The 12,821-nt window shown below is 42.7% G+C and overlaps 2 protein-coding genes across 2 annotated transcripts in view; one reads left to right on the top strand and one right to left on the bottom strand.

Annotated features, from left to right (window-relative positions):
* Positions 1-4,226: 4,226 nt before the first annotated feature.
* LOC106920901 (SH3 and cysteine-rich domain-containing protein 2-like) overlaps positions 4,227-12,821 on the bottom strand; it is a 38,771-nt gene continuing 30,176 nt past the window's right edge. Inside the window, exons 10-11 of the mRNA XM_088000855.1 lie at positions 6,740-6,877; positions 4,227-6,515 (exon numbers count right to left, since the gene is read on the bottom strand). Coding sequence (XP_087856981.1) covers positions 6,417-6,515; positions 6,740-6,877 — 237 coding nt within the window. The 3' untranslated portion in view covers positions 4,227-6,416. The remainder of the gene's footprint in view (positions 6,516-6,739; positions 6,878-12,821) is intronic.
* Positions 7,931-10,397, top strand: LOC148153717 (uncharacterized). Its single transcript, XM_088001026.1, has 6 exons — positions 7,931-7,934; positions 8,446-8,792; positions 8,871-8,975; positions 9,060-9,548; positions 9,645-9,917; positions 10,290-10,397. The coding sequence occupies exons 1-6, from the start codon at positions 7,931-7,933 to the stop codon at positions 10,395-10,397; spliced, it is 1,326 nt and encodes a 441-aa protein (XP_087857152.1).

The raw sequence follows: 12,821 nt of genomic DNA, 5'->3' as shown, positions 1-12,821 counted from the left end.
GTGCTGCCTCCTGGCGGTGGGAGGGGTATAGCGCCCCACCTCTAGGCGCCATTTGCTGTGCTTCGTTACTATGCGACCTAACTCGAGTTGTTTTTCTTATACAAAAGAAGAAGCTTCTTTGGAGCTACTTTTGTGATTTTTTTGAGACTTCAAGAAAATGCGCGGTGGGAGGAAAGCTGCAATTGTGTGGAGGAGCTGATCTCCGCCTTGCAGCGGGAGGAAAGCAGGTGGCTCAGACGGTGCACTTGAGCCAACGAGGATTTTTGTATTAAACTCAGTGATGGGAAATAACGAAGTACAAGTACTTCGTTACTGTACTTAAGTACAATTTTCGTGTATCTGTACTTTACTTAAGTAAATTTAAACATGGATACTTTCTACTTTTACTCCACTACATTTTACAGTAAGTATCTGTACTTTCTACTTCACTACATTTCTACAAAAGTGTCGCGTTACTCGTTACATCCAAGTCGCGTTGCTCTTTTTGTCCGTTAACATGTGAAGTTCACGGACTTAAGGTGGCGCCGTAAAATCCGAGCAATAACGTGACTTACGTGTCTGTCGTCACCCATCGCCTCCCCCTTTACTCGCACGCGGAGCTCCAGACATGCGCAGTGGTTTCCTCTGAGCGGGTGAAGATGTCTGTCTGATCGTAAGTAATATAATAAATCATAATATATGGCGACATGTAAAATAAGCAGCGCTTCGCTTTCACAGACGGTGGGGACTTCGTCCAACTTTTAGCGTCACTTGGAAGGAAAGCTTAAAGAAAAGTAAGATCTGTGGACGTGATGCTAGCAAAGCTAGCTGTACTGAGACACATGTTGCATCTGCGATGAAAAACAGTTGTCACCCATGCGCTTAATTATTGTGTGGAGGTGTTGACTGACATGTCGCAGATATGGGACAACACTGTGACCAAAGTGCAATATAGTGATATGACATTCAGGAACGACCCGATGATTCTTCTGGACGGATCTTTACTGATTAAATGTATTTAAGCTCTAAGTATTTAATGTCTAGGTGTTTTATGGGAATGTGGATCTTTCAGATCAATCTGAGAAGCAATTTTGATAGGTAAAACTTATTTTTTTTGTGTCACGTAGCACGGGGTGCTGGTCTTGACTTGGTCTTGGGTAGGTGGTCTTGACTACAACTCTGCTACTGGCTCCTGGTTGCATGTCCTCCCCCACCCACCTTCTTTCCATCCTCTTTCTGTTGGATTTCTTTCAAAATAAAAGCCACTAGTGGCAAAAAAGTGAAATTCATATTATGTTAGGACAGGAGACGAGATGTTTCCATCCCTGAAATTATGATGCATATAATTACATATCTAAGTCTAAACTATGTTACGGAGAGTAAACATAATAAAAACATGCTTTTTCTGTGGCATTGTTCATTAAAATGGCACATTTCTGCTGTATTCAAATTAAATACGATCGGTTCACATAATGATATTGTATTAAGGATTAGGTATTATTCAGCAAGTACTTTTACTTTTAATACTTAAGTATTTTTAAAAGCCAGTACTTTTTTACTTTTATTTAAGTACAAATGTTAATGTGGTAGTTTTACTTTTACTTGAGTACATTTTTGTCTGTGTATTTGTACTTTTACTTAAGTACATTTTTTGAGTACTTTCTCCACCACTGTCCACTTCTGGCTAGAGGCAAGTTAAATGTTTAGCTTATAAATAAATGTTTAGCTTCTATCTAAATATTTTGCTTGCAAACTACATTGAGTTTAATCTAAACATTTAGTTTGAAGCTAAATGTTTAGAGCTAAATGTTTAGTTTTAGAACTAAGTATGTACTTTTATTGTGTAATACTTACTGCACATTTAGTTTGGAGCTAAATATTCAGTTTGAAAACTAAATATTTAGTTTCCTAATAACCATAAATAACACGATTAACTCCCAAGAAAAAATAATTTAGTTTCAAAAGTAAATATTTACATCTATTGTGTATATTTAGCTGCATATTTAGTTTGGATCTAAATATTTAGTTTGAAGCTAAATATTTGGAACTAAATATTAAGTTTCAAAACAAAATATTTACATTTATTGTTTAGATTTTACTGCATATTTAGTTTAGAGCTAAATATTTAGATTCAAAACAAAATATTTACTTTCCTATATAACCATAAATAGCACAATTAACTCCCAAGAAAACTAATTTAGTTTCAAAACTAAATATTTACATCTATTTTGTATATTTAGCTACATATTTAGTTTGGAGATAAATATTTAGTTTGAAGCTAAAAATTTAGTTTGAAGCTAAATGTTTAGAGCTAATTATTTAGTTTCAAAACTAAATATTTACATTTATTGTGTATATTTTGCTGCATATTTAGTTTGTAACAACCTAATTTTGGTTGGAGATAAATATCGAGTTTGTTAACTTAATATTTAATTTAATTATTTATTTAGAGCTACATATTTGTAGGCTGTACTTAGTTTTAAAACTAAATATGTAGCCTGCTAATGAATATTAAATTTGAAACCGACATAAATTAATAACATGGTGAAAATCTGACACCAAAAAATGAAACCCATTTTTTTCTCTTGTGAAAAGCTAAGTAACCCGAATTATTGCTTTACAAATGACACCTCACACGTTTTAAGATCTTTTCTGGGGTTTGCATGATTGGAAGGAGCCACAACTGATCAGTTTTGCTGTTTGAGAAAATTAATGATAATTTCAGATTTTCTCCTCAGGCATTTCACTTAGTATATGCAAAACGAAGGTCTCGGTTGTACAGGAAGTGCACAGCATTTCTGGAGCAGCGCACCGTCTTGAGCGCCAAAATCAGCAATTTTATTTAACGTTCATCTGACTTGATGTACTGCCAGTTGCACACATTTCTGTCTGCCTCGGTGCAGAGATGAAAATCACATTTGATCCACTTCGATAACAGAACTGGGTCATGATTTGAGAAATGTTCCTCGCACCCCAGCAGGGAGAAACACAAGCTCACAGAGAGACACGGTGCTCTCTTTGCCAGCTTACAGTCCACGGCCTGCCAGTAGCTCCTCTGTTGAAAATTATTTTTCTTGGGAGTTAATCGTGTTATTTATGGTTATTAGGAAAAAGCAGTCTTGTCACTACCAATTCCAGTGGAAGCGCTCAGAAAATTTGAGGAAAGAGGTCACGAGACGAGAAAATTTCTGTTCAAGTACAGTTTGTGAAATTAGCTGTGAAATTACTTTGTGAATATGAGGTTAAACTGCACAATGTGAATGAATATTTTATAGTGTGTTCAGAAACACTAAAAAACGGGGAAAAACAAAGAATTTTATGTTTTATTGTTTGTCATTTTTTAAGAGGTTGATGAAGTGGAAGAAATGAACATGTGACTGAAAACATTATCTGTCATGGTTATGGCTAACATTGTCTTTTGAGACATTTATGAACATCAGTTTTCAAATGTTTTCAGATAATGAAGTGGATTTAAGTCTGGACTTTGACTGGGCCATTCTAACATGAATTTATAAGCCTCATCTAGAGAAATTCATCCATGCGTTTATCTTTAGTCGCATGAATTACTACAACAGTGTCCTTTCAGGTCTGCCTAAAATAAAAAAATCAATAAAAAAAATCAAACAGCTGCAGCTGGAGTTCTGACTAAAGCCATGAAGTTGGAGCACATTAGCCCAGTTCTAAAGCTCAGAGAATAGAGTTTAAAATACTCTCAAGTTGATAAATTACTGAACAGCTTAGCACCACAATTCATTCAAGATCTGCTGTTGTCATAGCAACCTTCCGGATCAATCAGGTCTTCTGGTTCTGGGCTGCATCCCCAGAACCAAACATGGAAAAGCAGCATTCAGCTTCTATGCACCACAAAACTGGAACAAACTTCCAGAAAACTGCAAAACAGTTGAAACACTGAGTGCAATTAAATCTAGACTAAAAACCCACCGCTCAGTTGCTTTTGAAACATTTATAAGTGAAATAATAAATCAACAATCTGCTGTGTAACAGCAGAATGTAATGTTTCAATTGCTGACTGTGTGTTCTTTGTATTTTTGAAATGCAGTGTTCCTGAAATGTGCTATACAAATAAGATTTTATTTGATGAATTTGTAAGAAACCAACCAAATGAACTGCTTAGGGTTATAATGTGACTGTGAAAAACCTCAAAAAACACGCCATTAATTCCCATTTTCCATCCTTACTAAACACTAAAAACCAACCATTATTTTTTAAATAACCAAAGACACAACTTGAATGTTCATCCAACTTTATTAGCATTATTTGAGGATCACATGATGACCAATCATGCTGAGAGCTGAGCCTGGTAGGTGTGCAGTTAGGTAGAACTGGTAATCGTTATCCTGAGCCAATCCTAGTTCTAGTCAGTGAGGATTATTGAAATAGAACAGTGAACACACAAGACCGCTGATTTCAAAGTCCAATTTTAAATCTTCGCCAAACTACTTCATGACACAGACACATTGAGCTGCTTTGGAAATAAGCTGTGAACAAAACAAAGTGAGTGACTAGAACCGTTGTGCATAGTATCTTGAAATATTTGTGCTGACACAGCGAGATGGTAATTGAGCAAAGAGATGCATTACATGCTGCAGATACATGAGACAAACAGGAATCTCTTGCAGGTTAGAGAAATTAATGCCCTCAGTCGGCTCCTGCAAAGCTGCAAAATTTTGTGTTAGCGTGCTTTCAGGAGCTAATATATATACAGTGTTTTAAGGCTATATACAAACACTCTTAGTTTAACCAAGCCTTATAATTTCTGACAGATCAATAAATTAAATAAATAAGGTGATTTGAAAATTAGTTCTCTGTGGAAAAGACTGACAGTATTTAGTAATTTTTCTCCATCAAGAAACCTGAATATGGCTTTTAGTCAGTCGCTCTGGTTTGTTTGCCCTTTCCTATTGCATGACATGACAATAATACAGGACGTTACACATAGGCTGCGTCCACACTCCAGCCTGAAGTGGCCCATTTCGGATGTTTCTGCCGTAATGCGACCTGTATCTGATCTTTTCATGTCGGTCTGAACAACACAAGTCGGATTCTTTTCGAATGCGACCCAGGCCACTTGGATATCCGAAACCTTTCCGATTCAAATGTGACCGAACGTCCAGGTCGCATTCAACAGACCTGAACGTCACTGATACTCGACAAACGTCACTATTCTGTGTCCCCATACGCGCGAGCGGGAAGGAAAATAACAATGGCAGACGACAAAAAGGATTAAGTTGTTCATATGCTGGCTCAGGCGGGCAACAACTTCAAATGTGCAAGCTATGCTCCACCGTTAGCATCCGTGTTTACTGCCGCAAACACTGAGCACTTCTTTATGGCGGTTGGTAAATGGCTCTCTATGTGTGACGTTATTGCGCCCTCTACTGCGCATGCGGGACACTTTCAGGCTGTCTGTAGTTCACACTGGACATCACATACAGGTTGCTTATATTTGGAAGTGTGAACGACCACGGCAAAAAAAAAAAAAAACAAAACAACCCAAAAAACAGATTTGAGTCACTTCGGGCTGCATTGTGAACGTAGCCTTAGATAAATTATGTTTATGATGCAACAACAGCACACAGATCCTAATGGTCCATTGAGCTACATAGAAGAAAGTGAAAATACAAACCCTCTGGAAAATCGTGTGGATGGGAGAACCTTTGAAGGGCAAACTAAGAGCTCCCCAAGGTGCATGCAAGTATTTGTCACATTGAAGCTGTGAAGAGTGCAAATGTGCCATGCTGTAATCACCGAAAAGCGTTTTGGGATGCAGGGAAAACCCTTGAGTGCGTGAGAGAGAAAAGGATGTGTTGTGACTTTGATTGGACCAAGATAGAGCAGAAAAGACATTAGTACACAGTAATACCTGGATCATTTTATGTTCGACAATCTGAGTTATGTACCATTAAAAACCTGGACATTGTGACCAAAATTATTAATCTCCACTCTACTCAACCAAAAACGGGTTTGCACAAGCAACAGCAATACACATCCAGTGTATTATCCAAAGTTTTCTTTTCACAAATAACTGCAACATGCCTTGACATCATGACAAAAAGGTCCTTTCCTCTTTTTTGTGAGAGAGTGGCCAGTGTAGATGGCTAATGAGGTAGCCAGAGTACCTTTACACTCATTCTCTTGAAAATAACTGCTACATACCTCTGGTGAAAATATAAGAAGCTTCACAAAGTGAAGCTGTGCTACAAGCAAAGTAGCTCTAAAGAAGCTCCTGGTTGTCTTAATCTTCAGCCAAAAAGCCAAAGCTGCAGGCTGTTTTCCACTCAAGATGCAGCAGTGATACTTGGAGGGGTGGAGGCGGGTGCATGGTTGTCAGGGAGGTGCTGGCTAAACACTCCTGAGTTTTCCTCCATCCCTGGGAGCTCCGCTGCTAAATCAAGGAGAAATCTGAAATATTGCCATCATATTTCCAGCAGAAATGTCACAGGGACAAGGCCTCTCTTCTTCCCGCTAGTCAGCCGAAGGAAGCCGTCAATCTCCTCGTTTTTCCCGATGCAGATCTGCAGAGGAGGGAAAACAGGAGGGCACAGAATAGGAGCAGGGGTGAGAAAACACTTTTAGGACCTGGGTGGAAACTGAGCAGATGCTGCAAGCTACATACTGCTGTCCTCTATAATTTTAACACTTTCTGAATTAATTTGCATCCGCTTAGAAATAAAAATGCCTAGAGCAAGTGCGTGCATGCAGAAGATAGGAAAAATGTGTGCATCTCCTGGTTGCGCACCTGATTCTCTTTCACAGTCATCTGGCCTTTGTCTCGGTTGCCATGGAAAGCAGCGGTGACCTTCCACACCCGCTCACCCGGTCGGACCCGCTGGACAAAGTTGGCTGGGAAAAATCCCACCTTGTCTCTGCTTTTCCCCTGGTAAACACAACATCCACAAACATTCGGCCTGCTGGTCTACACAGATATGTTTTTCTTTGTTCTGGGAGATTATTCAGGAGTTACTGGAAAGCAAAAATACTAAATACTAAACATCATTTTCTGAATAAATCTATTCCTAATGGGGCCATTGGCATTAAATTAAAACCCAAATTTACTCACACACACAGTAAACAAGCCAAATTTAGTTTAGACATGATGTGTAATAAAGTGGAAAGACAAAATGAATTAATAAAGCTTCAAAAAGGAATAGAGAGCCAGAAAAATTGCTCAAATTTGTCATTACATAAAAAGCAGTCAATCAGCCGATTAGTCCTACTTCATGACCAATAAATGGTTTTTCATTACCGAATTATTGCACAGGAATCGTGTCATAATGGGGAGAAATGGAGACTTCTTCAATTTTATAGTTGCACAAAAATATATTTTTAAACGTCTGAATGCTGCACCTTTCGGCCAAAACTCAGTGGAACACAAAAGAACATCAATTTATTATGAATAAGCTGCTCCTCTCAAGATTTCTAAGAAAGGAGTCAAAAATAATCGCAAGAGCAAAGAAAAACTTTAGGAAAGCTAAAAAAAAAGCAACAAGAAAACAATAAGTAAGTAAATAGCATCTGTGAAAACTTGCTGGAGAGAAAAGCGTGGAAAAGCGTTTGTCGATAAAGTTTGGACAGATATGAAAATGCCGGTGAATTACACTGCAGTCAAATCAGATGAGACCAAAAACACAATGTCTGCTAGAAAAATAGTTCTGCACATTATCCCCAAAAACAGCAGTGGAAACATCATGGGGTGGTTCTTGTTTATAAGCATGATGTATTGGCTTACTTGTTGTAATAAAAGGATTAATAATGAATCTAAAAGTTGAAGTCAAGATAGACTTTTTTTCCCCCCCAAAAGACAATGTTCTCAAACACATCCGAGGAAACTTTTGATTAGTTTCAGACCTACTTCAATCCAATTAAAAATCGGAGTAAATAAATAATCAGAGTTCACAGAAGAGGTGCCAAAAAGAATTAAGATGTGAGAATGGGTCAGAAATACAGATTTATCGAAGCTGTGAGTCCCAAAATACACTTGTGCTAAATATTTATCAACAACTCTCAGGCTGAGATGTAACAAACCCAATATCTTATCCAGTGAGCGGACATTAGCCAGATAGAGAGTCAGAATTGGTGGCTTCCTAGGCACCAGTTGGGTAACATGCTCGCCTGTTTCCCCTTTTTCTGTTTTCGGGCACAAACTTTTCTTTTAACCGTTGGTCCTGGCATCCTGCTGTGCCAGTCCATTGTCCTCAAGAGCCGCTGTCTCCCAAGTGTGGATTTCAGCTTTGGTGATATTTTACCAGCTGAACTGTCTCCAATGGCCATCAGCTTAACCAAGCTGCATTCAGCTGTAAAGTTTGTTTTTATTCAAACTTCAACAGTTTTCTAGTTGTTCTGCTGAGGTAGTGACATCAATTTGTGACATCACGCAATATGATGTCACAAAGAGTGATGCACAAAAAGCTGCACTCTTGAATTCTACGGTCATAACCATTGCAGACGCTAGAGAGCAAGAAGAAGGATTTTATCCCAACAAGATTAAAAACGATTTTTCCAGAGAGAAAGTATCAACGATGAGTCAGAGTAGTAAGACTTCGACTTCTGATTCTGAGGAAGAAAGAGTACAACGGATGTTAGTGAGAGAGAGACAGAAGCTCCACGAGATCATGGAAGAAGTTGGCAGGATGTCTTTTGATAATCAGGCACTCTTTAAAGCAAATGAGGAATTAAAAATTGAAGTTATGACCTTAGAACAAGCAGCATTTGAAAAAGACAAGCTTGTTCAGGAGAGGGATGAAGAAATTAAAAAGCTGGTGGACATGAACATAACTTTGGAAGAGGATAACGCCAGACTGGAGATGATAAACATGGCCATGGAGAAGAAAAGCAGGGACTATGACAAGGAAATCGCCGTCCTGAAGCAGAAATTCAGGGCTTTGGAGCAGGAGAACATCAACCTGACGGCGAAGACCAACACTCTGGAGGAGAAAAACACCAGCCTGGAGGAGGAAAACTCTGTGTTGGAACAGGTAAACTGCCTTTTGGAGAGTGAAAACGCAGTTAATGTGAAGGAAGTCTCCGACCTGAGGCAGGAAAGGAAGGTTCTCTATGAGAAAACCACTGTCTTGGAGAAAGAAAACGCTGCGCTGAAGGAGGAAAACGCCGTGCTGGAGGAGAAAAACACTGCTCTGGAGGAGAAAAATACCAACTTGGAGCAGAAAAACACCATCCTGGAGGAGAAAAACACCAACTTGGAGCAGAAAAACACCGCCCTGAAGAAGGAAAAGTCTGTCTACGAGCAGGTGAACTTCATCTTGGAGGGAGAAAACAAAGCTTATGCCGAGGAAGTCTCCGACCTCAGGCATAACAGGAGGATTCGTCTGGATAAGAAAACCACAGTCTTGGAGAAAGAAAACGCCGCCCTGAAGGAGGAAAACACCGCCCTGAAGAAGGAAAACTCTGTTTACGAGCAGGTGAGGAACGAAAAAAGGAGGGTTCTTCTGGATAGGACAGACACTGACTTGGAGAAAGAAAATGCCACGCTGAAGGAGAAAAACACCGCGCTGCAGGAGAAAAACACCGCCCTGGAGGAGAAAAACACTGCCCTGGAGGAGAAAAACACCGCCCTGGAGGAGAAAAACACCGCCCTGCAGCGGGAAAACTTGATCGTGGAAGGGGAAAAAAAAATTTATGCCCAGAAAGACTCCAACCTGAGGCAGGAAAGGAAGGCTCTGTATAAGAAAACCATTGTCTTGGAGAGAGAAAACACCACGCTGAAGGAGGAAAACGCCACCCTGGAGGAGAAAAACACCGCCTTGGAGGAGAAAAACACGACCTTAGAGCTTGACGTGGAACAGTTGAACAAAAGGTTCAGAGAATTAGTGGAACAGAAAAACCAGGAGCCATGTGATGAGGAAACCCACATAGACAGCCAGTCGGTTTCAAACCAGCCACAGAAGAACCCACATCCAGTCAGACGTGTGATCGGAGGCATCTGCAATACACTTCTGAAAATGTATCAAACAGGCACACTAAGGTATTGGGTTGAAAGATGGTACTTCTAAATGAAAAAGTGAACCTCCAGGGATTCATAGAGAGTCCCGTTGGTCTCCCGGCCTGCTTCTGCTGCTTTCTAGCGAGTCCTCTTGGTCTCCGGGCTGACTTCTAGGGTTCATAACGAGTCCTGTTGGTCTCCGGGCTGACTTCTAGGGTTCATAACGAGTCCTGTTGGTCTCCTGGCCTGCTTCTGTTGCTTTCTAGCGAGTCCTCTTGGTCTCCTGGCTGACCTCTAGGGTTCATAATGAGTCCTGTTGGTCTCCCGGCCTGTTTCCGCTGCTTTGTAGCTAGTCCTCTTGGTCTCCAGGCTGACCTCGAGGGTTCTTAACAAGTCCTCTTGGTCTCCTGGCCTGCTTCTGCTGCTTTCTATCGAGTCCATTTGGTCGCCGGGCTGACCTCTTGGATTCATAATGAATCCTGTTGGTCTCCGGGCTAATCTGTTGGGTTCATAACGAGTCCTCTTGGTCTCCGGGCTCACCTCTAGGGTTCATAACGAGTCCTGTTGGTCTCCCGGCCTGCTTCTGCTGCTTTGTGGCGAGTCCTCTTGGTCTCCGGGCTGACCTCGAGGGTTCTTAACGAGTCCTCTTGGTCTCCTGGCCTGCTTCTGCTGCTTTCTAGCGAGTCCATTTGGTCTCCGGGCTGACCTCTAGCATTCATAATGAATCCTGTTGGTCTCCGGGCTGACCTCTTGGGTTCATAACGAGTCCACTTGGTCTCCTGGCCTGCTTCTGCTGCTTTCTAGCGAGTCCATTTGGTCTCCGGGCTGACCTCTTGGGTTCATAACGAGTCCTGTTGGTCTCCCGGCCTGCTTCTGCTGCTTTGTGGCGAGTCCTCTTGGTCTCCGGGCTGACCTCGAGGATTCTTAACAAGTCCTCTTGGTCTCCTGGCCTGCTTCTGCTGCTTTCTAGCGAGTCCATTTGGTCTCCGGGCTGACCTCTTGGGTTCATAACGAGTCCTGTTGGTCTCCGGGCTAATCTGTTGGGTTCATAACGAGTCCTCTTGGTCTCCGGGCTCACCTCTAGGGTTCATAACGAGTCCTCTTGGTCTCCTGGCTAATCTGTTGGGTTCATAACGAGTCCTCTTGGTCTCCGGGCTCACCTCTAGGGTTCATAACGAGTCCTGTTGGTCTCCCGGCCTGCTTCTGCTGCTTTCTAGCGAGTCCATTTGGTCTCCGGGCTGACCTCTTGGGTTCATAACGAGTCCTGTTGGTCTCCGGGCTAATCTGTTGGGTTCATAACGAGTCCTCTTGGTCTCCGGGCTCACCTCTAGGGTTCATAACGAGTCCTGTTGGTCTCCCGGCCTGCTTCTGCTGCTTTGTGGCGAGTCCTCTTGGTCTCCGGGCTGACCTCTAGCATTCATAATGAATCCTGTTGGTCTCCAGGCTGACCTGTCGGGTTCATAACGAGTCCTCTTGGTCTCCGGGCTCACCTCTAGGGTTCATAACGAGTCGTGTTGGTCTCCCGGCCTGCTTCTGCTGCTTTGTGGCGAGTCCATTTGGTCTCCGAGCTGACCTCTTGGGTTCATAGCGAGTCCTGTTGGTCTCCTGGCCTGCTTCTGTTGCTTTGTGGCGAGTCCTCTTGGTCTCTGGGCTGACCTCTAGCATTCATAATGAATCCTGTTGGTCTCCGGGCTGACCTCTTGGGTTCATAACGAGTCCTGTTGGTCTCCCGGCCTGCTTCTGCTGCTTTGTGGCGAGTCCTCTTGGTCTCCGAGCTGACCTCTTGGGTTCATAGCGAGTCCTCTTGGTCTCCTGGCCTGCTTCTGCTGCTTTGTAGCGAGTCCACTTGGTCTCCGGGCTGAACTCTAGCATTCATAATGAATCCTGTTGGTCTCCGGGCTGACCTCTTGGGTTCATAACGAGTCCACTTGGTCTCCGGGCTGACCTCTAGCATTCATAATGAATCCTGTTGGTCTCCGGGCTAACCTCTTGGGTTCATAACGAGTCCTCTTGGTCTCCGGGCTCACCTCTAGGGTTCATAACGAGTCCTGTTGGTCTCCCGGCCTGCTTCTTCTGCTTTGTGGCGAGTCCTCTTGGTCTCCGGGATGACCTCGAGGGTTCTTAACGAGTCCTCTTGGTCTCCTGGCCTGCTTCTGCTGCTTTCTAGCGAGTCCATTTGGTCTCCGAGCTGACCTCTTGGGTTCATAACGAGTCCTGTTGCTCTCCCGGCCTGCTTCTGTTGCTTTGTGGCGAGTCCTCTTGGTCTCCGGGCTGACCTCGAGGGTTCTTAACGAGTCCTCTTGGTCTCCTGGCCTGCTTTTGCTGCTTTGTAGCGAGTCCACTTGGTCTCCGGGCTGACCTCTAGCATTCATAATGAATCCTGTTGGTCTCCGGGCTAACCTCTTGGGTTCATAACGAGTCCTCTTGGTCTCTGGGCTGACCTCTAGGGTTCATAACGAATCATGTTGGTCTCCCGGCCTGCTTCTGCTGCTTTGTAGCGAGTCCACTTGGTCTCCGGGCTGACCTCTAGCATTCATAATGAATCCTGGTCTCCGAGCTGACCTCTTGGGTTCATAACGAGTCCACTTGGTCTACGGGCTGACCTCTAGCATTCATAATGAATCCTGTTGGTCTCCAGGCTAACCTCTTGGGTTCATAACGTGTCCTCTTGGTCTCCGGACTCATCTCTAGGGATCATAACGAGTCCTGTTGGTCTCCCGGCCTGCTTCTGCTGCTTTGTGGCGAGTCCTCTTGGTCTCCGGGCTGGCCTCGAGGGTTCTTAATGAGTCCTCTTGGTCTCCTGGCCTGCTTCTGCTGCTTTGTAGCGAGTCCACTTGGTCTCCGGGCTGACCTCTAGCATTCATAATGAATCCTGTTGGTC

The sequence above is a fragment of the Poecilia mexicana genome, unplaced genomic scaffold (genome assembly GCF_051168715.1).
Source record: "Poecilia mexicana isolate PSO_F unplaced genomic scaffold, ASM5116871v1 scaffold_19, whole genome shotgun sequence".
NCBI classification, from domain to species: Eukaryota; Metazoa; Chordata; class Actinopteri; order Cyprinodontiformes; family Poeciliidae; genus Poecilia; species Poecilia mexicana.
The sequence above is the reverse complement of the archived record's forward strand: the minus strand, read 5'-3'. Positions and strand labels throughout refer to the sequence as shown.

Coding starts and splice junctions, on each gene's coding strand:
- LOC148153717 (XM_088001026.1), top strand. Junction 8,793..8,870: donor TAACTTTGGAAGAGGATAAC/GCCAGACTGGAG, acceptor GTCCTGAAGCAG/AAATTCAGGGCTTTGGAGCA. Junction 9,549..9,644: donor CCCTGGAGGAGAAAAACACT/GCCCTGGAGGAG, acceptor ATTTATGCCCAG/AAAGACTCCAACCTGAGGCA.